General features: G+C 41.8%; 1 protein-coding gene across 2 annotated transcripts in view; it reads right to left on the bottom strand.

Moving 5' to 3' along the window:
* The window catches only part of LOC143982645 (putative helicase MOV-10), a 153,556-nt gene that overhangs the window by 79,216 nt on the left and 47,631 nt on the right, over nucleotides 1-26,709 (bottom strand). For both annotated transcript variants that reach the window (XM_077481543.1, XM_077481544.1), the window contains exons 3-8: nucleotides 22,213-22,358; nucleotides 21,892-22,130; nucleotides 19,788-20,037; nucleotides 9,142-9,282; nucleotides 3,348-3,510; nucleotides 1,650-1,804 (exon numbers count right to left, since the gene is read on the bottom strand). In XM_077481543.1, the coding sequence (XP_077337669.1) occupies nucleotides 1,650-1,804; nucleotides 3,348-3,510; nucleotides 9,142-9,282; nucleotides 19,788-20,037; nucleotides 21,892-22,130; nucleotides 22,213-22,358 (1,094 nt within the window). The remainder of the gene's footprint in view (nucleotides 1-1,649; nucleotides 1,805-3,347; nucleotides 3,511-9,141; nucleotides 9,283-19,787; nucleotides 20,038-21,891; nucleotides 22,131-22,212; nucleotides 22,359-26,709) is intronic.

The raw sequence follows: 26,709 nt of genomic DNA, 5'->3' as shown, positions 1-26,709 counted from the left end.
AGCGGCACAAACTTTTATTTTTGCAGCACAAACCAGCACAAACGCGGCACAAACGAATGGCGCATTTGTTTTTCAAATTCGGTAACATGGGGTGCAAAATGGGCGGGGTTTCACAACATATAACGCACAATATCTCTGCAACCAAAGCGGCACAAACGTTTATTTTTGCAGCACAAACCAGCACAAACGCGGCACAAACGCGGCACAAACGAATGGCGCGTTTGTTTTTCAAATTCGGTAACATGGGGTGCAAAATGGGCGGGGTTTCACAACATATAACGCACAATATCTCTGCAACCAAAGCGGCACAAACGTTTATTTTTGCAGCACAAACCAGCACAAACGCGGCACAAACGAATGGCGCGTTTGTTTTTCAAATTCGGTAACATGGGGTGCAAAATGGGCGGGGTTTCACAACATATAACGCACAATATCTCTGCAACCAAAGCGGCACAAACGTTTATTTTTGCAGCACAAACCAGCACAAACGCGGCACAAACAAATGGCGCGTTTGTTTTTCAAATTCAGCAACGTGGGGTGCAAAGTGGGCGGGGCTTGCATTAAATTGAATGTTTAATATCTCAGAAACCGAACCGGCACAAACGCTAATTTTTGCGGCACAAATCAGCACAAACGCGGCACAAACGAATGGTATATTTTTATTCAGGTTTTACAAACATGGGGTGCCAACTTCACACAGCTGTTCTGCTTGCATCAACACCAACACACATTGGGGCTATTCCCTTTGTAGTAACTGTTACATGCCAGTATTTTTTGTAAAATAATGACTTGTTTACCTATTGTTTTGTTTAAACATTTAAAGTGTTACAGTAGTTAAATACTTAGTTTCCTTCGCTGATAGATTCAAACTGTTAGCATATCTCAGGATTGCATGTTTTCAAAGTTGTACATGATCATTAGCTGTTAGCATATCTGAGAATCACACATTTCCAAGATTAAACAGCATTTTCTATTTATCTGAAGATATTCCTTACGTCCACTGCAGCATTTTACCCCCAGAACAAATGCAATGAACAGCAAATTTCACATAGGGCTACCTCGTGTCACAGAATTGCGTTTAGTATTTTTTTTTTCTGGCCAGTCCGACTAGTCAAGACAACATGACCAGAGAACATCAGCAGAAAAGGCCAACCCATGGATAAGACAAGAACTTGCTTTCTTGCAAATGAGATCACAATGACTACTAGACGCAGGGCTGATGCAAGGAATTTTGACACCCTAGGCGAAACCTCATTAAGCAACCCCATTGGCTCCACTCCCTTTTCCCTGCCCATGTGACAGGAGGCAGCGCTATACAGGAAGCATCGGCTCGACTTCCTCTAGCACTGGCTCCAGTGCTGTGCCTCCAATTACACCACCTGTCAGACGGAGCAACTGCCCGAGACCGAGTTAGTAACATGCTGCAGCCTGCAGATGCGGTGGGAAACCAGCAGCTGGATGCCCCTAGGCAGCACTGTGCCCTAGGCGGCTGCCTAGTGATAGCACTAGCTCTGACATACACTGAGAGAAATAAAATCTTGCAAAAAGGCAAAAATAGATGCAAAAAATGTAGCCATTACTAGGCAAGCAGAAATGTCAAACGTATAATTAGTTATTCTATATGCAAACACAAAAAGGTAAATACTTACCGATGGGAAAAGCCAAGTCTGACTCTCTCTAATTCAACACCATGCACATAACCTTTATAAGAAACCTTTTCAGGTGTCTCTGGCTCTTCAGACAAACTCACAAAGAGGTGGTCTCCCTTTAATACTGAAGGTCTATTTTCAGCCACACCAGGGACCTATGGCGGGGGAAGAATCAAAATGTTTAAACTTTTCGGCTTACATGAGCCATTTCCACATAAAACAAAAAATATTCATCACACCCAATTCGAATTCTGCTGGATGAATAAACAATGAACACAGAGGGTAGTTATAGGTTACTCCTATTTACACAGTTTCTGTGGTCACTTCACAGGTGAAAAAGCATGCACGTTTTGAAAAACCCCAAACTAAGCAACAGAGGACATTATTGCAGATCTTCTGAAAAGGATAGTTGCCTGGTTGTCTGATTTTAGTACTTAGAGTCACTAACCAAAAACAAAAACGAAGCATGCAAAATTTGTATACCCAACCTGTATCCTTCTCACTAGTTAGTCAGTCAGAGTGCTGAACCAATGCATCGGCCTGATTATAAGGCAAGAGGAATTAACTATCTGTAGCTCTCATTCACCTCTGCACCTGTAGGCATTGTGAAGAGAGTTATCTTCAAAAGTTTACAACAGAGGCACTGAAACCAGCGCTACTTTCCACTTATTTTTCTCTGGGAACGAGGATGTGCCTGTCTGCTACCCTCTAACAATTTTGGGGGCAACCTAAAATATGGAATTCTGTTACTTTCACGTTTAGTCATAATAGTAAAAAAAAAAAAAAAAAAAGAAAAACAAAAAACACACAAGAACTAGAGAGGGTGAATCTCCCTAATGGGGGCAGAGGTAGCAAATCTAATTAGATTTTATAATTCAACTGAAGAAAAAACAAAAATAAATAAAATTGCTTTTAGTATATAGTTTGCCTTAATTTTGACTTGCTTTAGTAAAACTGTACATCTTATCTCAACTACTATCCAGGCAGATTATATGTTTTTTGTTAGGAAAAAATGGGCTTTCATTTGGTGATAAAATAAATGGAGGTGGTCGGATTTTTTTTCTTCTTCCAATTGAAAAAAGGAAATCTGGCCAAAAAACTAAAAAATTCTTAAAATTAGCGATACTATTCTTGCCATTATAATGGCTCACCACCGAAAACAAAAAAAATTCTCCTACATGTGGATTTTTTTTGTCTTTATCTTATTTTTACACAGTGATGCTAAAATTAGAAAAAAAAAAAAAAAAGTCATCCTACTTAAGCATCACAGATTGAGAACTTTAACCGTGACAGTAACCTAGATGGTGCCCTGTTCTAGGGGAGAGGGAGGGGGCGAGGGACCCACAGTACAGGGGCAGGTTTTTTATTGAGATGGCCAATCCAGGGCTGGCCAACCTGGCTTTCAATCAGAAGTAGAACAAGATCTGTTGGTGACAGCTCTATCGCCATGCTGGGGCATACTTCCAACATAAAAGCCAAGCACATACATGTAGTACGTGAGAAGGCCCACCTCAGTGACACCATACACGTGTGAGCTCAGAGTAAAATGGGTTGAACATATACAGTGCACTTTAAACCTTTCCTTTTTGGAGGTTTAATCCCAAATTTGCCTGGCCTGACACCCAAGAGGCAGTCATTTTAAAAGCTTAACTACTGGATCCCGGATCTATCCAGTGATCTAAAATATAGTGCAATTACATCAAGAATGAGGAGCCGTCTGTCTCTTGGATGCTGTTGCATTTTCTGTTCTTTCCGGTCATATCTTCGGATGTCGATCTCCATTTGTAATTCCTCAAGGTGCAGTAGCATGTGGAACTTCTCACTGTAATTGCTGAAGTCTAAAGCCGACAAAAGCAGGTTCCTGAAATGGGAATGCTTAAGGTAACCACACATGTTAAAAACAGTGAGGCAAATTAAGACATTTGAGACTTAAAAAAAGACCCTGTCACCAGACCTTATTCTCATTTTACGAAGGCATTTACTAAAACTTAGTACTCCCTATTGCCACCTGTGATGTACCTTTCAGTGTAGTGAGTTATAGGTGCTTTTAAATTCTTCTCTTTTTTTTTTTTTTTGTTCTAGAAAATTAAGGGAGGGGGTGGCCCAAAGACTTCCCTTCCTGGGGTTGCACTCACACACTAAAGGCATGGGATGACAACTAAGAGGTAGAGATTTGTAGACAAGACATTTTTAATCTCAGCTTAATATCATGCTTAAATTCCATTAGTTATACCTAGCAAAGAAAATTTAACAATTTTTCTGCAAGAATTCTCAGGTTTCCAGAGGGAAGACATTGCTGCTATTTTTTACATTTGGATGTGGCTACATCACCTTCACTTTTCTTTCAGTTTTTGATTAGGTTAACATGACAGATTTGGTAGGGCTGGTAGATCTTATAACGTTAACGCTTCCTACTCTTTCGACTATCTCAAAGAGGCCTTGCCATTTTGCTAGAATTTGCTCTCAAAAGTTAGAAATATAAGAACTCAAAATAAATCACTAGGCTGAAACTATGACCTTGGTAGACAACTTTTACAATTGGCTTTGAGCTTCTTGCACAGCCTGTAAATGCTCTCTGACTATGAGCATTACGTTTGCTATTCTGTCCTGCATTTGCACAGTGTGTTCAGCTATGCTCATATAGAATGAGCTCTCCATTTCATGTTTGCAACCACATGCAGTAGCGATAATCTTTTCCAACCACTTTCTTGAGAATCCCCCTTTAGGGTTGTGCTGAACCGTTCCTCTAACTCAGGGGGTCTCCAAACTTTTGAAAGAGGGGGCCATTTAATGTCCTTCAGACTTCAGGGGTACTAGACTGACTCCGCTCATTTTCCAGGAAACACATGCAGCCTTTAAATCAGTCTTCCACCATTGTGGTCTCTGACATACTAGAAAACAAAGCACAGAAAACCACAAACAACCATGATAGACACTTAAAGTGGAAGTAAACTCCCCTATCGTTTTCAGCCAAGGAAGCTGCTATCTTTGCCTCTGTTCTCTAATCTTTAACTGCTATGGTGCTGCACAGGTGATTCGTTATGACACCAGCCATTGGATGGTTTGATAGTTTGGCTGAGAGTACAGCCAATGTGCAGTTATCATTCCCGACATGCTTTTTTTTTTTTTTAACTACCGTTTAAATCCATGGGTTTACTTCCACTTTAAACCACTTCTAAGATACAAAGGGAGGGAAATAGTGGTTGTCCTGAAAGGCTCTTAGAAATACCGCCCCCGATAAGTCTAACTAGGCCTTTCTCCAATCGCCTTTCAGGACAACCTTGGAGGATAACCAAGAAACGTAACCTAGGGTGGGACTACTGCCTGCAGTACTTCCTGCTGAAGGCTTGATCTGCAGCAGACAGTAACCTATGTTGAAGTAGTTGGACCAAGTAGCCGCCTTTCAGATTTGATCAGGCGTAGCACCTGCCCTCTCGGCCCAAGAAACTGCCATTGATCTTGTGGAATTAGCAGCAATACCTGGAGGGGGTGGGGGGGGGCAATTCTCTTTTAGCTTCATAGGCCTCTGCAATTGCCCATCTAAGCCATATGCCCAGTGTGCTCTTAGATGCTTTCTCCCCTTTACGTGAGCCTGAGAAAATCCCCCCGTTTGATTTTCTAAATTCCTTAGTGACTGAGGGGGAAAAAAAAATAAATAAATGAAGCAGGCATCTCCTTACATCCAAAGTGTGGAAGGTTTCTTCTCCTGTATTGGCAGGAGCTGAGGAGAAAGTGGGCAAAGCTTTCCTGTGAGCAGTGAAAAATTGAAGAAACTTTGGGCAGGAAAGCTGGGTCTGTCCAAAGAATCACTCGGTCTGGAAATACTTTAAGAAAAGGTTCTGTGACTACCAGGGCCTGAAGCTTGCTGAATTCTTGCCGAGGTAATGACCACTAGGACTAGTTTTCAAAACTAAATTTTTAAGGATGTTTCCTGTAGAAGGTTCAAAACGGAGCACCCATGAGTCCCTGTTAAACAATAGATAAGTCCCAGCTGGGAACATTTTTGGAGGGTCACCAGCCTATTTCATGCTAGTGTCCTAAAGAATTTTAAAATTAAAACTTCTTTGGTTAGAGTTTTTTCAAAATAAACTGGGTTTTTAGGGTTCTGGCTGCCATTCCCTTTTCCATTCCATCATGGAGAAATTCAAGTACTGATACAACACTTTTTACCTGAAAGCTTTTTCAGGTAAATACAATAGGTACAATAGGAATTAAACTTCTTTCAGACCTTCAGGTATATGGCCCGAGTTACCTACTTTCTACTGGAAAGTAGTACTAGTTTATCGGGAAAACCCTTGGATTTCTTATGAACCGGCTTGCAGATATTCTGTTACATTGTAGGAGAAAGGCAAAAAAGCTTCCCCCTACTGGGACAAGACTGTCACTTGTTTTTGGGGGGCTGGTCTGGGGGAGATCTAAAGAGAACTCCTCCTCTACCCTTACCCTTTCAGGAGGCCCAACGGTTCTGGTCATCTACCCTACTCTTATGGGGCTGTTGAACAGCACAAAAATTATTTTTAGCGGCGTTTGTTTTTTTGGCAGGGAAAGCTTTTTTTCTTGTCAGCTGTCCTGTCCAAGATGGTTTCCAGGTCTGGACCAAAAAGAAGATCCGAGAAGGGTAGACCACACAATTTAAGGTGGTGTCGCCCGACCAGGTTTTTAGCCAGACAGCACATCTGGCTGAATTTACCAGAGCTGATGACCTTGCTGCTATCTTTATTGATTCAGCCAATGTGTTGGCCATGTATTTCACTGCTTTTAAAATTAACGGAAAGGATTAAAAAAGATCTTTTCATGGCATCCCGCATCTACATGACTCTCCACACAGCATTCTAAGCATCTGTTTAGCCATCAAGCAGTCTCTTGCTGGGCTGTGGCAGCCTTCTCCAGGGCCTGTTGCTGCTGTAACAGAGTCAGCTGCTTGACCAGCAATTCCATCTCTGTCTGTAGATCTTAAAGCCTGTGTGTATGTAATACACCACATGAGAATACCCTGCATCCCTCAATCTTCTCAATGCATCCATCACCAATTGTGGGGATCTGGGGGAAAACAGGCACCAACGAACCAGTTTAAAAATCAGTGTTTTATTGTCAGCCAAAAAAGCAAACAAAAAAAAAAAAAAAAACCTCTTTCAACAATAAGGTAAAAAGAAAGGGGCTGATCTTTAGCAATGAAGCAAGTAGGTTAGGGTGACCAGACATCCCCTGTTTCTGGACCAAGTCTGTCCCCGGTTTTGTCCCCGGATTGTATTTGAACAGGGGCAATTTCAAAGACAGTCAGTGCAGAATTAAATAAAAATCTGAATTACACACCCCCACTCTGTTGCTCCTACTAGCTTAGGGGGGTGAATTTTTTCCATTATCCATGTCCCTTTCTGATGATCATGTGCTGGTCGGAGCGGAGGGAATATTTCTTCAGTTTCCAGAGCATACCTATCCAGCTCCGCTCACATGTTCTGCCTTGGCTCAAGTCCCAGCCAGCCGCCTGCCTATCTCCTTGCCTTCCCTGGCGAAGTGATCTTCCTCCGCTCCCTACCCAGTAGTGTCCGGGGCCCGAACAGTAAGACTTGACAGGCTATGAGGCGGGCGGTGATGGGCAGAGAGCCGCCGATTGTTGCCATTGCTAGAAAAAAAAAAAAAAAAAAGTGTCCCCAGATTTCATTTTAAAAATATGGTCACCTTAAAGTAGGTCCCAACAGAAAATGTACTGCCTTGACTTCAAGCTTTCTTCTCCATACCTTTGTACAGGTTGTATGAAATAAGCAGGAAGGGTCAATGGATTACAAGGGTGCTCATCAGTGGGGGGAGCTGCGGTTGAGGGGAGGTGCTGGAGCATGTTAAACCCTTAATATGGGTGTAACATACGCCAAAAGTGAACTTGGCCTTTAAAGATTGCAGCCTGGTGCAGAATTGATGTTTTATATGTTATTACAGTAGGATCACATTTGAAATAGTCTCGCATCTAGATGACCTTAATAGATTTTGTAGATGGGCAAGATATACATGAACTAGCTTCATCATTTCTTTCAAAAGTAGTTACCACGTCCCCATTGTATTCCAGCAAGTATAGATGTGTATTGTAGGATTTTCAAAACGGATACGTATGTAGACTTTTCTACAGACAATGTGCTGACACGCTGGCCATGAGGAGGCAAGTATCCCGTGATACAATCTAACATCCAGATTTCTGAGTTGGCCCCAAGACTAGACTTTTATAAATACTCCGATACAGACATCTTGTATAACACAGAGACTGAACTCTGCGGAAGATCCCTTGCATAGGTTTGGATTGAGCAATTACTGCACACCGAGATTTTTCCAGGTAGCCCGTCACTAAATGCTCAGCTAGCACACAGAAGTAAAAAAAAAAAAAAAAAAAAAAAAAAAAAAAAAAAGGGAGGGGGGGGGGGGGGGGGGGGGAAAGAAGGATAAACTAGCTGCCTGACAAAATTGCTAACAAAAGGGATGGTTGTTGCAATATCATACAGATCCCTGAAAGAAAGGTCATCTTTCTGTTGCACAAATTTAATCAGTGGCAAGCACTGATTTTCAAGATACTTCTAGAGATTTATTATTCTGGAAGGCTTGGGGAGTGACTCAATTTTGAATTATTGCATCTGCCTACAGTGTCTCATTTTAAATGAGAGTCCTCCAAGCTCTGAATCATGCACTTGTATACTTATGATATTAACAAAACACTTATATGTCAAAAATCCCATGAAGTGGCAGCACGGTCACACCAGAAAAGGAACAGTCACTGAAATGGTTGTCAGCGATATAGCCTTAGTATCCGCAAAAAAAAAAAAAAAAAAAAAAAAAAAAAAAAACACAACAGGGGGGCGGTGGGGGTTGCAGAACCACTTGCCATCTCAGTCAGAAAATCTGCAAGATTGTCATATGGTTTGTACAGCCCCACAGTCTAAGCAAGCAGAAAAGAAACTACACAGCCAATACAAATGAAATCCGCAGATGAAGACATGACATCCTTCAACCAACTCCTAGCTTGGGAACTTGTAGAATTCAAAAAGGTGTAAAAACAATGAAAATAGCTTGCCGAAAGTTGCAAAGTTTAACAAAAGTTCTAAAATCTTCTGCCCATCCATGGACTGTACAGACGCAGTGAGGCACTTTTATACACTGCTACCATTACATTGCCAGATTGAGCAGATACTTCATTGCAGCAAGTACACCCCAAATGATAAGAGGTAGAGGCTGTGTGGAGGCGTTAGCATATTGTTTATAGACATAGGTGCAACAACTAGTCTCTTATTTTACTAGGATTAGTAGTTCTGCCAATAGGTGGCTGAATCATTTTAAAGCTTGTATAATATAATGCTCTTCCTAGAAAAGCTAATGTAATTTTCTGTCTGTGTACCCGTTTTTTACCAATAGAGCAATAAGGGTTAAGTTTTGTATCCAGCACCTTGCCTTTCCAACATTTCTAACGCACAAAGACACTTTTTTTTTTTTTTTTTTTTTTAAAGAAACGTACCTTTGTTGTGTATGTGCTGGCGTGGAATTAGTTTTCATTTTTTCTTTTGAGAACATTCCTGCCCTTATGCTGTGCTTCAGGCGTAAAGATAGAAGGAAGTCACCAAGGGGAACTTCCCTTTCCAATTCAGAACTGAAAGACCTAGATAGATACACACAGATATATTCAAGTCAAAGTACGTCTTTACGGATTTAGGTTATACAGGTTTAAAATATATCCGAATCATGAGCACAGACTATGGTTCATTAATCCTAGATAGTACAACGTCACATTACATCTAAATACCAGATCTCCTATTTTCTGAGAAGCTCACACCAAAATAGATCCCAATATCTAACAATAAAATGATCATATATAAAAAGGGAATGTAAGCATTTGATTAAAACTACACCTTCACAGTGCAACCCCACCACTCTGTCTTTTGTGGTGGCCACCACAAACAATTTTCAGTGTCAAACTTTGAAGGGAGCGGTGCCTCTTCCAGATGACAGGCCTAGGGACTGGTTGCTACTTGCAAGCACTGCATTGTGGGACTAGGTCACATTTTCTTCCCATATCTGGAAGCACCTGGTATTTTGGGACAAGTGAGTGGTGGGGAAACCTTGAAGGGAAGTTTAAAGGTGGTCAGGCCATAAATTTTAAAACATACCCTGTTGCTGTGCCCTGAATAAGGTAAAAACCAAACCCAAAAGGCTAATGCTGTAATATATTATATATACACATATACACACATACACATATACATATACATATACATATACATACACACACACACACATATACTAATGAAAAGTCCCAAATCAGCAGTTCTGATGTAAATGGAAAAATAAAGGCCACTATCCGTGCTTCATGTAGGTATAAAGGCTGAAGAGGAGAAAACGTCCTTTCCACTACATTAAATCCTTATGCACACCTGGGTGAGAGTAATTTAATCCCGCTTACCAGAACTCCGCGACCACTAAATAAATGGTCTCACCAAGTGCAGGGATTTGGGTCTCCCCAGGAACCTTATCTAAATTTATATTTATTGTATCTATATTTGCTAGACTCCCCACTGCTCATATGGAACTCCAATAATTGAAAACAAAAGCAAAGAAATCCTCCCATAGTGCAGTACTTCAAAAAGCAGAAATTAAAAAAAAAAAAAAAAAAACACCCCAACACACACACACACACACACACACACACAACTATAAAAAAAAGTTTGCACTTAGAAAATGAAGGCTTCAAGGCATGCAATAAATTAAAAGCACGTGAGAGGAACCCGCGGTGTCCCTGCGAGCTTCGCGGTTTGCTCCTGTGTCAGCCTTTTGGAGGTATAGCGCAATGACATAACCATCGTAGGCCCCACCCTATGCGTTTCATCACAAACGAACATATGAGGATTGGTGAGGTGCTACTGGTCCCAAATCCCAATTGTTGATTTGGGACTTTGTTTATTATTTCTAATTAGTGCTGCGCCATCTGAATAAAAGTGGTGTCATGGTGTCTTTAACCACTTGAAAAAAAAAAAAAAAAAAAAAAAAGGCAAGTTACAACCCCTTCCTGCCCAGGCCATTATTCTGTTTTCAGCACTGATACTTTGACAATTACTTGACTCATGCAACACTGTACACAAATGGCTTTCATATAATGGAGACAGAGATAGCCTTCTTTTGTTGGCATTTAATGACCACTGGGCCACACTCATTGGCTCTATACCTTCATTCATGATCTGTACTGTTCAATGGACCGCACAATCACATTTTAGTGCTTGCAAGTGTGGCAGAGGGCACAAGTCTTGCCAAAGATGCTCAATTGGATTTAAGTCTAGACTTCGACTGAGCCATAAGAATATGCCTTGATCGAAACCATTCCATTGTAGCTCTGGCTACATGTTTAGGGTTGTTGTCCTGCAGGAAGGTGAACCTCAGTCTCAAGTCTTTTGCAGACTAAGCATCTCTCAATTCCCTTTTTTATAACCTAACATTGCTTTAAACTTCTCCACAAATGTATCCCTGACCTGTCTGGTGCATTCCTTGGCCTCCATGTGGTCTGTTCACTAAGGTCATCTAACAAACCTGGAGGACTTCACAGAATAGCTGTATTTATAAAGAGGCTGAATACAAATGCACACTGCACTTTTTTTTTTTTTTTTTTTTACAAATCCCTAAAAAGTGAAAATTATTTTCCTTCCACTTTACAATTATGTGCCACTTTGTTGGTCCATCACATAAAATCCCAATAAAATACATTGGCTGCAACATGACAAAATGTGGAAAATTTCATAAGCGGTATGAATACTTTCAAGGTATCCATTTGCAGAATGCTGATACAGATAGCATAGTGAGCAAGTGTTAACCACTCGTTTTGCACTAGGCACACCAGTTGGATTGAATGTAGGTTTCTACACCTGTGTGGATGTGCCCTAGGTTCCTCATATGGCCCAAAACATACAAGTAGGTTATGTGGTGTTTAAACAAATTTCTTGAGTGAAATTGTATGTCATGGTAAGTGTTGTAGAGACCATAGAGAACAGAATATAAGCTCCTTAAGGAAAAAACCGCTGTATGTATTCTGTACAGTACCTTATATGTAGGGATGGGCTGAACGAACCCCTGTTCAGTTCACACCAGAACTAACACCGTGAACGTTCGGACCCGAATAACAAACCCAAACCTCAAAAATCAAAAGTGCATTTTGAAGGCTTATATGCAAGTAATTGGGCATACAATGTTATAGGGGTACGGGCCCTGCTCTGGGGGACATGCATCAAAAAAAGTTGGTAAAAAACGTAATTTTTAAACGAGCAGTGATTTTAATTTTTAAAATGAAAGAATAAAAATTAAAAATTCTTTCCAATATTAGTGCATGGGGGTCCCCTTACTCTACCTGTAAAGTGGCAGATGTGTACCATGTCTAGAATCTGCTGCAGCAATAATTGAATTAATAAAGCCAAAAAATTTATAATTATATTATTAATAATAAATAATTTTCCATGCAAGCTGCCTTTATTTTGCTCAGCAACAGCTGGGGAGCCAGCGTGTATGATCAGTAGTGCACTGGGAACAAGATTCGAGATTTTTTGGATACATTCTGATGTCACTGACTTTGGATATCAGTAATGGTTGTGTAAAAATTGGTCTTTGGGTGTCGGTGGTGCCTTCCCACCCTAACCCTGTAGAGGTTCTCTTGATGAAAGCAAGACTTGGCCTTGATAAAAAGTATACCGCGCTAAATGCTAAAAAAAAAAATGTACACAGGTAATAAATGATACACTGGTAACAATAAAATTAACCAAACAGTCCCCAGTGAAAGAAAAAAAAAAAAAAAGTGCGTACTTTTTGTGCTTAAACACCCTTAATAACCAGACCAATTTTCAGCTTTCGGTGCTCTCCCATTTTGAATGACAATTAGTCACACAACACTGTACCCATATGACATTTTTGTTCTTTTTTTCACACTAATAGAGCTTTCTTTTGGTGGCATCTAACGCTTGGGTTTTTTTATGCAAAAAAAAAAAAAAAAAAAAAAAGGGTATACTACTGCATATCTTTGGTAAAAATAAGTACAAATTGGTGGATATTATTTGGTCTTTGTGTAAGTTATATAGAGTCCACAAGCTATGGTGCCAATATCTGAAAATTGATCACACCTGAAGGACTGATAGCCAACATGCCATAAAAGTACAAATACCCCCAAAATGACCCCTTTTTGGAAAGAAGACATTGCAATGTATTTAGTAAGAGGCATGATGAGTTTTTTTAAGTTATTTTTTCCCACAATTCTTTGCAAAAATCAAGATTTTTTTTTCCCCCCTGCAAAATTGTCATATTATAAGTTTATTTCTCACACAAAGCATATGCATACCCCAAATTACACCCCAAACCACATTCTGCTATTAATCTTGAGTATGGCAATACCACATGTGTGAGACTTTTACACAGCGTGGCCACATACAGAGGCCCAACATGCAGTGAGCACCATCAGGCGTTCGAGCATCCAGGACAATTCTGACATTTCTCTCCTACATGTAAAAATCATCATTTATTTGCTAGAAAATTACATAGAACCCCAAAACATTATATTTTTTTTTTTAGCAAAGACCCTAGAGAATACAATGGTGGTCGTTGCAAACGTCGCTACTTAAAAATCCCCATAGGCGACGCTTTACTTTTTTTTACTGGTTACACGTTTCGAGTTACAGAGAAGGTCTAGGGCTAGAATTATTGCTCTCGCTCCAACGTTTGCAGCGATACCTCACATGTGTGGTTTGAACACCATTTTCATAAATGGGGGCGGGACTTGTGCTTGCATGCAGAAGCGAACGCATACATATGTAGACAGGGGCGCTTGAAATTTTTATCGTTCATTTTACTTTTAGTTTGACATTTTTTTCCCCCAAAAATATTTTTTTTACACTTTTATTCCTATTACAAGGAACGTAAACATCCATTGTAATAGGAATATGGCATGACAGGTCCTCTTTACAGTGAGATATGGGGTCAATAAGACCCTGCATCTCACCTCTAGGCTGACTTTGGTCGTAGTCGGTAGAAGCACCGGAGGGCGGCGGGGGTGGGGGGGGGAGGGGGGTGGGATGGGTAACGTCCCCTCTCGCCTCCTGTAAGAACGATCAAGCAGCGGAACAGCCGCTATGATTGTTCTTATGGTGTAGGGAATCGCCAGCTGAAAAAGCCGATATCTGAATGATGCCTGTAGCTACACCTATCATTCAGATATCCCCGCACAGTCAAAGACATCATATGACAGCTGGCTGGGTATTGCAGGGTATCACCGAGTATGGCTGGGTATTGCAATTTATGGCAGAGTATTGGCAGGGAATTGAGGGGTTAATTTTCGGTGAGCAGCACTGTGGGCACTGCAGATGCAGCCCACAGCGCTGCTGACACCGATCTCTTCACCCTCCGCTGTACCGATCGGTACAGAGAGGGGAGGGAGGAACCGGCGTCATAACATGACGTCGGTTTGTTTGCAAGTGATCACTCCGTCATTTGACGGAGCAATCACGTGGTAAACGGCCACAATGAGCGACTGTTTACAGTGATCCGTGATGCACTGGATCCGGTCACAGATGCTCTCGAGTGAGTGTGCCAGGGGGCGCTCGAGAGCAGAATTCTGGGAGGACATCATATGACGGCCTCTCAGAGTTAAGAAACCGCCCTGTAGCCATCATTCGGTTATGGGGCGGTTGTTAAGTGGTTAAATAGGGTGCTCCCCTAATAGAGGTGCACTCACCCCTGGGAGTGGACCAACTATCCCTAGTTAGGTCAAATGCGTGTGTGGGGCGACCCCTATGGATATCCTCTGGGCCATTGATTGGCAGCGGAGAATGTTCCTCATATAAAATAGATATAATAGAAAAAGCCTCATTGCGCAGTACTGTCGATAAAGTGCTTTTTATTACAAAAAATATAAAAAGGTATTGAACTCACATGTATGAGTGCCTAATGTCTTGGCACCCAGAGTGAACAGCAGGTATAAGTAAATCCGTGAAATCCGCCTCGTTGGTTAATGCAGCTGCTGGCTCAGTAAAGGCTTGATTTCCGGATTGAATGCGTAGGCGGAAGTGTGTGTCACAATAAAGTGACTCAACCACTGTGCATTTTGGCCTATGAGATTGGCCATCCTCAGGAAGTGACCTTGCTGTAAAAAAAATAAAATATATTTGCAATGATATGCACCTGCCAAACAGGTGTTGAAAAATTGGTCTTTGGGTGTTAATTGTGCCCATGAAACAAAACATTGTTCCAAATGAAATGAATGCACACCCTCAAAGTTCTGCAGAGATTCCACATCCGAAAAAGACAATCGGTGACATTGGCATCAGGGCTTCATAGACGGTCATCCAGGACTGATTCATTTTTATAAAAAAAAAGTAAAAAAAAAAAAAAAAAAAAACGGTGCACAGAGTCTGGACAGACATTCTAGGAGCCGTAACGAAACCTCCTGCAGCACTAAATGCCCGTTCTGAAAGCATGCTGGATGCAGGGCAGCCCAACAACTCAATAGCATACTGGGCAAGTTCTGGCCACTGGTCTATTCTCACGATCCAGAAAGTCAGTGGATCGTCAGCTGGAAAGCTCTCCATCTGTTTTGGCCCCCAGATAATCATCCACAATGTGATGCAGACTCTGCCGATGGGATGTGAAAGCCGACATCCCTGGGCGGAAAGGAATAAAAAAAAAATAAAAAAAAAAATTCTGAAGTGCCTCACTTAGGCATATGCCTTCTCCAAAACTCCTCTCTTGACCAACAGAAGACTCAAAACAATGTTTTCCATGACACTGTAACCAATTCAATAAATTCCTTTAACGTGTCCAAGAGATTTTACCTTCTGCACTCTGTGGGGAAGGGAAGAGTTCTGAGACCTCAAGGAGGGTTGCCAACCAGTAATCCTTCTCCTTTATGCCACGTATTCTTGGGTCTTTTCGCAGGCTTTGAAGCATGAGGTTGTCCATGCGCTTAAAATTTGCAGAGGCTTGAGAAGCAGACTCCTCAGGGTCACTCAGATTGACAGCATCTGGAACTTCCTCCTCCCAGCCACGTACTTCTCCCAAGGATCTCGGGGTTGGGCAGCCATTGCTTACATGCTGACGCATGTCTTAGCCCCTCCTGTACACACGGTCAGAGATTCTGACAACCAAATCCGTCGGATTTTGCCCGTCGGATTTTTGTCCGAAACTGTTGCATACACACGGTCGGACTAAGTTGTCGAAAAATCCGATCATTCAGAAAGTGATGACGTAATTTCGTTACGATGGGACTACGTTCAGGCTAGTAGCCAATAGCTTTGATGTAGGAATTTGATTTGAGCATGCGTGGCACTTGGTCCGATCAAAATTCTCTACACATGATCGGAGTATGTCCCATCGAACCAGTTGGTCGGAAAATAATTCCAACAAGTTGGAAAATTGGGTCCGACGGATATTCCAACGGAATCAGTCCGATGCATACCACACACAGTCGGATTATCCGACAACACGGTCCGATAGGACACATTCTGATGGATTCTCCGACCACGTGTACAAGGGCTTACTCTTCTCCAAAGCCTATAAAAGTGCCAGAATCCTCCTCCTCCTCCCTTCTCGCCTCCCGTGTGTTCTGCAACATAGGAATGATGGTGTCTGGATACAGTGGGCCTTCGAGAGGAAAGGAAGTCCTCTTCCTCCTGCTCTGCCTCCAGTGCCCTGTCCATAATGCCATACAGAGTCTGTTCCAGCAGGAACACAACAGGGATTGTAGAGAGATGGAATGGCATTTACGTGAAAATTTGTAGCGATTGGGAACCTGCCATTGTGGTACAGCACATTGTGCAAATTCATAGAAGGGGGCAGAAGCCACCAGGCTAAAAGGCAGAAGTTGGAGAGCCAACAGCTTTGACAAGTTTGCATTTAGACGCTGGGCATGGGTGGCAGGGACTGATTTTTATTTCCACTGCAACAGATGGGGCAGAGAAAATTGCAGTCTACAGCTGGTGGTGTGCTGCTGGCAGATGAGCCACTGGGACCTGGGACACCCTATGCTATACCATCATCCCTGTCAGTGGAGGCTGCTGAGAGGTAATGACTCAGTATAGCAGGGGCAGACTGAAGTGGGCAAGGAGGAGGAGGGACAGATTTGTGCCCCTTGTGTGGCTTTTAGGTGCTCTTTCCAATGGGCTGAGTGGTCAGACGTTAAATGCCTTGGTAAGCATGTGATACCCAAAAGGCTGGTGTTTTTGCCACGTTGAATGTCTCCGAGACACGGTTTGCAAATAGAAACAGTGTGATCTGCTGCAGATGTGCTGAAAAGGCCCAGACAGCTGAGCTTTGGGGAGCAGGCTGGGAGACAACAGCTGCAGAATGTGATGGAATAGGGTGGCTGCTCTCTACTCTCGATGTTGCCCTCCTTTGCGTTATGCTGCCTCGCCTTCAGTTTCCTCCTCTGCTCTGGCACCCAAGTCACATCAGTGGCCTCATCACCATTGGAGACAACTTGGCTATACACTGTAAATGGGGGAACATGAATGCCAGTCTGTCTACCAGTGTTCTCCCCTCTAGGCTCAAGTTCCTGTCATTCTCAACCTTAGAACCAACATCTGAACCCAGTAATGACTCGGCATCATCAAGGAGCAAGTGGCTGACACTGTGGTCAAATAACTCAGCTGACACCTCCATGGCTGATGTTGAGGCTATGGCAGGAATAGATGTGGAGAAGAAGGCAGGTTTATCCACTCTGGCAACTGCAGGGGACTGCACACTTGTCTCTGCTTGCTTGACAGAGGATGAGGAAGGTTTAGTAAGCCAATCCACCACCTTCTCTGCATGCTGTGGCTGGATAGCACGGGCAAACTCACTAAACAGAGGACATTATGCCCTGCATGAAAACTGACCACAACGTCCACCATTGCCTCTGGACACATTTGTTGCTGGCCCCTTTACACTGTCAAGGAAATGTCTGCCTCTCCTTGTTGTCCTCCCAGACATTATTGGGAGGGGGCAGTGCTTATAAGTAAATATAAAGAAGTAGAAATCTGTACATTAGATGCTCTTTAATCAATGTAAAGTGGTGTTTGGTGCACTTTAAATTGAGTACTCACACTACACAGACACTCCACAAATACACTATATTATACTGAAATATAATGCACCAAAAACGTACAGCGACACACATAGCTATATGGCGTTAACCACTTAAGGACCAGGCCTCCTTTTTAGAGGAGTCGTTTAAAAAAAAAAAAAAAATAGTAATTTCTCTAGCAAAAAAAAAGTTTTTAAGAACCAACCCTAACAGACATTTTTTTTCTAACACCCTAGAGAATAGAATGGCAGTTTTTGCAATACTTTGTCACTTTGTCACAGTATTTGCGCAGCAGTCTTACAAGCACACTTTAAAAATACACTTTTTTGAATAAAAAAATAAAAAAAAAATAAAAAAAAAACAGTAAAGTTGGCCCAATTTTTTTTTATATTGTGAAAGGTAATGTTATGCCGAGTAAATTGATACTCAACGTGTCATGCTTCAAAATTGCGCCCGCTCATGGAATGGCGACACAAAAAAAAGAAAACTTTTACCCATAAAAGTCTCCATAGGTGCCAAAAAAAAAAAAAAAAAAAAATAAAAAAAAAACACACCATCTACAGGTTGCAGGTTTTGCATTATAGAGGAAGGCAAGAATTATTGCTCTTGCTCTACCGATCGCTGCAATACCTCACGTGTGTGGTTTGAACATAGTTTTCATATGTGGGCGCTACTCGCGTATGCGTTTACTTCTGCACGTGAGCTCGGTGAACAGAGCGCGTTATATAAAAATTTTAACCGTGTAAAAATATATATAAAAACTTGCTTCTTTTACAAGGAATGTAAACATCCCCTGCAATAGAAAAAAAAAGCATGACAGGACCTCTTAGAAATATGAGAAAAAAAAAAAAAAAAAAAAAAAAGCTAAGAGCCATGGGTGAAAGTGACATTTTGAAGTCACTTCCGCCCTGCAGTGTCATGGAGACAGGTGGGGGCCATCTTCCCCTCGCACAACCACGGGAAGGGTCCGATAGCCTCCGCTGCTGCCGCTGACTGCTCCGCTAAATGGCAGAGGGCAGCGGATCGCGGCAAGAGGGGGCCCCCCCCTTCTCCCACCACCGATCTTGCGGTGAAGCCGCCGGCTGAACACGGAGATACCGGAGTTATGACAGCTAGCTGCTGCCATAACAACGATAGCCATCCTAAAAATGAGGACGTATGTCGGCGTGCAGTTAAACTGGTAGTAACACTTTATACTGTGAGGCCGGAATGAGCCATGATTGGATAAAGTCATGATGACAGTGTCCAATCACGACTCTGACAGTGCTCTGTGAACCAATTGGCTGAAGCTTTCACCGCTTCAGCCAATCAGGGCTTGCAATGCATTGTTCAGTGCCGCAATGCATTGTGGTTGGGGGGGGGGGGGGGGGGGCTGAACAAACGGTCGTTCATTTGTACAGATATTCGCCAAACGACCAAATAAAAAAAAAAAAAAAAAAAGAAGTTTGGTCCGAACCTCTGCTCTTGCCGAACCGTTGGCTCATCCCTAATATGGTGGCATTAAAGACACGTACACAAAATTACATATTGAATGTTGTAAATACAGTAGCTAACAAAAAGTTATTGTTTTAGATTTACTGGCCATTCTATAGTCAAGCTTTTACTTAAAGTGGTTGTAAACCCTCAGGCTTGATTCACACCTATGCATTTTTAATGCTTTTTTCATTTTACAGATTTTCACTACAGTCCATTTAACATGGTTTCCTACGGAACACGTTCTGTGGAGCAAACCTACAAAATGCACTAAAAATGCATAGATGTGAATCAGGTTTTTTTTTTTTTTTACTTACACACACACACACACACACACACACACACACACACACACACACACACACACACACATCAGGCTAGGAGAATGGAGACATGTAACAAATATAGAGTCAGTGTCATCCCAATGTGGCCAAAGTTTTTATTCTTACTCTGTATTACTGTATATTGACTAGCGTTCATCATAGGATAAGTTATATCATAGAAACAACTCAAAACTTATATGTAATTAAAAGAAGTAGAAAGCATAAGAAAAAAAAAAAAAAAAAAAAAAGGGGAGCAGATAATGAGAAAAAGTTCAATCAGGCACTGACCCATTTGGTGGTAGGCCATCCACCTCTATCCTCTCTACTTTCTTAAGAAGATTTCTTTGATAAGGAACATATCTTGTTGTTGGAGCCAGATCGTCTGCTAATTTACTGGTAGACACAGCAGATATAAACCTTCCAATAAGAAAACCATCTCCAGTTTCACCATTTCCTTTCATGAATTCAAACACAAGGGTTACAGGAAAATATCCATGGAAAGCAGTTGAGGAGCGAATCTCAATGTCATACACAGCTCCTGCAATGAAGAAAAAAAAAAAAATTAGTGACTACATATACTTGATACAGTACAAAAAGATGCTCATTTACAGGATGCTGGTTCTTGGTGTAACTCAATAATTGGGTTATACACAAGCATTTGCTTCAGGAGACCTCCTGTTTTCCATCTGTCTGGTGGATTGGATTTGATTAAAAACGGACCCGAGGTCCATTCTCCCCCCATTTCACCATATGGGAGCGGGACTGGGCCCTGTCATCCACCTGCTCAGCAGGGATCAGCGAAAATCTCCCTCTGAGCAAGTGGAGTCTGTCAGGTGGAGGCACCAATGTGAAATGGGCCTAAGGCTGCTTTCACACAGAGAAGTTTTGCAAGCAATTTTGTGGTAAAAAAAAAAAAAAAAGCACATGAAAAGCTCAAGAAAAAAAAAAAATGCTTCCCTTTAAAATCTATGACTTTGTTCACACTGGGGTGGTGCACTTCCATTGCGGTATAAAAAAAAATAAAAATAAAAAATCCTGCTTGTAGCATTTTTGGGGAGAGACACACCCCAAAAATGCTCCTCCCCATTAAAATGAATGGGAACCACCTCAAAACCGCCAATAAGCATATTTTGGGCAGTTTTTGAGTCACATGTCCTTTAAAAAAACGTCCACTGCAAACGCAGCAAAAGTGCTTCATTAACGCATAGGCATTTTACAGGCAGTTTTGATGGAAACTACTGTAAAAGAAGCCCAAGCTAGAAATAATTGAAATACAACAAATAAATATAAGAAAATATATTTTACATCTTGCCCATAGATAAACTTTATGTATTACCTTTTAAACTTTTTTTGTATTTTTTTTTTTTTTTATATACACTGGACCAGTGTAACTGTGCATAAAATATCCATACCTGGGAGTTCCTCTTTGAAGTGGCCCTAACAGACATAAAAACTAGATGGATTTAAGGGATTTTACTCCAGTATAACATTAAACATTTTAACAAATGCTTTCCTTTATCTAGTGGGTTAAGCTCGAGTCTTATTCATTTTTCCCCACCCTTTCTTCCTGCCCTGTCTCAGAAGGAAGACAAGGAAAGGGGAAAACCTCTGTGTCCTGGATCTACCCCTCATGGATCTTCCTCAGGTGTCCCGAAGAGGCCCCACTACAGGCATACCCCACTTTTAAGTACACAATGGGGTTTATTTACTAAAGCTGGAAAGTATAAAAGTCAGGCTCACTTCTGCATAGAAACCAATGATCTTCTAACCCCAGATTGTCCAATTAAGCTTTGGTAATAAAACCTGGAAGCTCATTGGTTTCTATGCAGAAGTGAGCCTGATTTTGTACTTTGCAGATTTAGTAAATCAACCCCATTGTGTACTTAAAAGTGGGGTATGCCTGTAGTTTGTTGTGTATAGTGGTGGCTTATAGGCAGTAAAATTAAAAACCTACCCTTATATAGGCTCATCTGTCAAGCAAGCACATTGCTAGTATCGAGTTCTGGAGGACTGTTCTCCACTAAGGCTGGACGTTGAATCGAATACAATGTCTCAGAAGGAGAGTTTCACCCATCACCACTGTGATTTTCATGCAAATTTCACTTCCAACCCATGGTTACAGAAAATAAATTCACATTCTTTGGCCTGCTCAAGTTTGTCTTCTGTCATGGGTAATAATTTACGACTAGGTGTGCTACGCCACTGGTCATATCCTACTAGCCATTCTTTAGAAAATACTGTTCTGCACCTTAAGTTACACTTGATATTTTGTTAGGAGATGTGGTCCACTACGGTCTGTTCTGGTCTTTTTTTTTTTTTTTTTATTTGGAAAACATACAACCAAACACCACCAGACATCAGAGTCTTACACAAACCAAAACACCGTTCTTACCTGGACTCAGCAGTAACGTTTTAGAAGCACACACACAGTGCTCATCGTGAAAAGAAAAGACGCCCATCCTACGTAGAGATTTGTACTGGACAAAAGTCACTGGCTCATTAGAAGTGTTTTTAATAGAAATTGGCACTATCTTTTCCTCATTTGATGGTAGAGGAAACCTTATTCGACCATTAGTGATGTCATGCTCTGATGTAATCTGTATGCCATTTTTCCCACAGATGAATGCTTGTCTAAAAATGAAAAAAACTTTACATATTATATCAGTTATTATTTCCCCCAAAATATAGTATTTCAAATGATAGGATTAATCACCTGTTACTCTTCAGCCACTGAAGAATTTTACGTGCTTTTGATTTGGAATAGCTATTCCCACCCTGAGCAGGGGGAATAAACATAGGTTCATTGTCTTTACGAATGGCAACCCACTGATCTGTCAGCGATGAATTTACCCTTGCATCCTATAAAAAAAAAAAAAAAAAAAAAGTGGAATAGGTTAGTACAGATGTCAGAACTGAATTGGTAACCTGCTCAAGCTGAAATTTAATGAGCCTTATCTAAACTGCCGACAAAAAAACATAATTGATGGTGGTTTCATTAAACAACTTTCAGTTTTAGAGCAACTGAGGGCTTTATGTAACGATCACTCACACCAATTTAGATGCCCTAGTCAGTCAGATGGAAAAAAAAAAAAATATTGCAATACTGCGTTTCAAGCTGGCTCAAACTTTTGATGTGCAAATCAGAGTACAGAGCCCCATTTTATGGAAATCAAATTTAGTAGAACTGATCTTTAAACCTGAAACTCTTGGACTAAATTTACATTTTTGTTAAAGCAGGGTCTAACACTTCTTAGTTATTAAGCCAATTTCCCACTTTTGAATGACCCATCGGTTGAAACGTGTTGGGGCAGGAGTTTTGCTGAAGTCATCACACTCACCCGTGGGTTGCACTATGGACTGTTCTCTTATTTCGTATGTGGACTTTATACACATGGCAGAGTGGAGGTGCAGACAGTGAATTCCTGCTGTACTCAGAAGTTCCTAAGTGCCACAGAATATCCTGCTGCCGTGATTAACCATATGGTTTCAGAACTGTGAATGGATATTCAACAATAAAACCTGTTATAAGGCCACCTACAAACTGGGGTCCTATCATTTAAGACACTGCAATTGGTGGTGTATTCACAAGGTAGCAAACTAAAATTCTGAAAGTGGAAGCATATGGCAAAATTTGCAATGGTGGTGGACCCCGGCTACACAATTACTTGATCCATTTGAACATTTATATTAAAAATATTCATCACGTTTATGCTTAATGTTTTCAGGAGTGGATTACTTATCCAGGACACATGAAACTGTGGCAATAGCCCATCAAAATAAAATTTTTTATATCATTAATTTTTATTGAGATTTCCATACATTTTGATGGGTTATGAAAGATGTGTAATCAGCCAGCGCAACATTTATGGTTTGATACAAACGTGCATTATGTGTTCCTATGAGTGCTTGCTGTGGGTGTTGGTTGGGAGGCTACATTCATTCTTCATTGTCCCACTCAGGGTTTTTTTTTCCCCAAGGGGAACTTGGTGGAACATTGTTCCACCACCTCTGGCTCAGACCCTTTGGTGCTTGCTCACCACAATCACTTGTAAACACAGAAGCCTGGTTTATGTGTTTACAAGTGACAGCTCTGCACTCTGTGGGTAACCCCCATGAACTCTGCACTCTGTATGTAATGCAACTCCGATATTTAAATGCCCTTCAAGACCCTTCTACTGTTTGAAATATGACCACACCCACTATGTGTTGTGATTTGCAGGGTGTGTGGGGGGAGGGGTCATGATCGAGTTCCAGAACCTTTTGTTTGAGAAAAAGAAAACCTGGTCCCATCCTCTCTCGCTTACTCCTGAGATGCATAGAGAAGTGCAAGTGACCAAAACGAATATGTACTGCTCATTCCAAGAAAACAGAAGTGAGAAGGGAAAGGAGAGTTTCAAGAGCTCACAAAAAAAAAAATAAAATAAAAAAAAAAAAAAAGGGAAGGATATTACACGGCGGAAGGAAACCCACCCACCCCCACGAAAAACAGATTAAAGGGCCATTAAAGTAGTGGATGTGTATAGATTATTTTCTAAAATGAAGGACATTGTTTAGAGTCACTAACCCATACACTCCTTTAACCACTTGCCTACCGGGGCAATCCTGACACTTGCTAGAAAATTACTTAGAAAATAATTATACATACATAAGGTAGTACATCGCTCACATTTTGTAAATATTTTATTATATCTTTTCTTGTGACAAGACTGAAAAAAAAAAAAAAAAAAGAAGGAGGACACTTTGCTACAATGTAAAGTAGTGAGTGTACAGCTTGTATAACAGTGTAAGGCCCCTTTCACACATGCGGACAGTATGTCCGTATTTCATCCATCCGTTTGCGGATGAAATACGGACATACATGCATCCCTATGGGATAGCTGGTGTCTGCGGATGAACGCTATTGTCCGCTTCCGCTACCGTCAGATTCTGCAGACGGAGGAAAATCCTATTTTTCTATCCGTCTGCAGAGCGGATCGGATGAACACGGACAGACAGTCCGTGCTCATCCAATCCCCCATAGAGGAGAGCGGAGATCTGACAGGGTGGTCCCTGCACAGTGTGCGGAGACCGCCCTGTCCGCCGCCGGCTCAGCGGGGACAACGGAGCGATCCCCGCTGAGCGAGAAAGGGCCTTAATTTGCTGTCTCCTCAAAATGACAACACGGAGCCATTAACCACTTCAGCCCTGGACCATTTGCGATTCGAGTCGCTTTAACCGACTACTGCGTGGTCGTGCAACTTACCCCCACAAATAGAACTTTCTTTTGGTGGTATTTTATCACCTCCCTGGTTTTTATTTTTTGCACTATAAACAAAAAAACTATTTTTTTGCTATTATAAATATCCCCAAAATATTTATTATGGCATTCACCAGAGCTTCACAGGTTACCACTGGAGTCCTCTTCCACTCCTCCATCACGACATCACAGAGCTGGTGGATGTTAGAGACCTTGTGCTTCTCCACATTCCGTTTGAGGTTGCCCCACAGATGCTCAATAGGGTTTAGGTCTGGAGACATGCTTGGCCAGTCCATCACCTTTACCCTCAGCTTCTTTAGCAAGGCAGTGGTTGTCTTGGGAGGTGCGTTTGGGGTTATGTTGCACTACTGCCCTGCGGCCCAGTCTCCGAAAGGAGGGGGATCATGCTCTGCTTCAGTATGTCACAGTACATGTTGGCATTCAGTATTCCCTTAATGAACAATGAACAGTAGCTCCCCAGACCACGACACTCCCACCACCATGCTTGACTGTAGACAAGACACACTTGTCTTTGTACTCCTCACCATCTGAACCAAATAAGTTTATCTTAGTCTCATCAGACCACAGGACATGGTTCTAGTAATCCATGCTCTTAGTCTGCTTGTCTTCGCCGACCATGGCGAGGCATGTCCTGTTACTCCGCTGTAGGGTGGGAGAGGGAAGAGATCACTTAAGGGTGTACTCCCTTTTGTTGCCAGCAGTTTTGAAATGAATGGCTGTGTGAGTTAGTTATTTTGAGGACACAGCAAATTTACACCGTTATACAAGCTGTACACTCACCACTTTACATTGTAGCAAAGTGTCATTTCTTCAGTGTTGTCACATGAAAAAGACATAAAAAATATTTACAAAAAATGTGGAGGGGTGTACTCACTTTTGTGAGGTACTGTATAGCCCATTTAGGGAAGATAGAGGCACCACTGTGTCCCTCTCACCTGGGCCTAGCTGGTGCTTGAGGCGCCTGCTTTTCTGTGGATCTCCCCTCCTTCTTGCCGAGAGCGCAGCGTGGTGCTGCAGAAAGCCACATGGCTTTTTAAACTTCTTGGTCCCAGCGTCTATCCAGAGGCCCTGAACCAAAAACACTGGCCTACGGACCTGCCCCCTGGAACCACTACTGCCATGCTCCAAACAGGAAGTCCAGTCTCCGGAAACGACAGCCATGCAATCATAGCCCCCCCCCCAGCTAAAACCTGGTCCTCCCTGCAGGCCATCGCTCCCCTGAGCTGGAGACGCTAGAGACTCCAGAACACCCCCTTGGTTTCTGCAGCGCTTCCACCATGGCAGAGGAAACACAACTGAGGCTATGGTGGAAGAGGAGGGATTTTAAAGGCTGAAAACGTTTCCTGGAAAAATGGCAAATTGGACCACTTTTATCTTGTAGAGCAGGGGTGTCAAACTGGTGACCCTCATGGAAATTTTAGTTTCACAACAGCTGGAGGGCCGCCAGTTTGACACCTGTGTTGTAGAGAATCACCAGCTGAAAAAAAAAATACCAAGGTTATGGCATATTGCTGCAGCCAAAACCCAGTATTTTACTTGTCAACCAGGATGTCATTTGTCTATAGCCTGGTCAGCAAGCGGTTAAAGAAAGAGGACACAAATGCTGTATCGCACCCTCTGAACAAAAGCTGGATCACTACCCCAGAAAACAGGGGCCCAAATCTTATATCCACCCAAATACTAAATATGACGGAGAGTAAAAAACAAATCCTAATGGCTGAACACAGTTTTACAAATTTGACATGTGCTCGTAAAAAACTGTACTACCTAGTGTATCCCGGTGACTTGTACCTTGCTTTTTTTTGGAGGACAAATTGGGCTTTTATTTGGTTGTAAATGGTAATAGATGTGATTTGTTTTTGTTTTTTTATCAAATGAAAAAAAAAAAATAGTAAAGAGCCACACACACACAGGCTATAGACAGTGACTGATCATTACGACTGCCTCTGATTG

Source organism: Lithobates pipiens, unplaced genomic scaffold, assembly GCF_037356315.1.
Source record: "Lithobates pipiens isolate NorthernLeopardFrog02 unplaced genomic scaffold, aLitPip1_a1.2 Scaffold_16, whole genome shotgun sequence".
Lineage (NCBI taxonomy): Eukaryota > Metazoa > Chordata > Amphibia > Anura > Ranidae > Lithobates > Lithobates pipiens.
The sequence above is the reverse complement of the archived record's forward strand: the minus strand, read 5'-3'. Positions and strand labels throughout refer to the sequence as shown.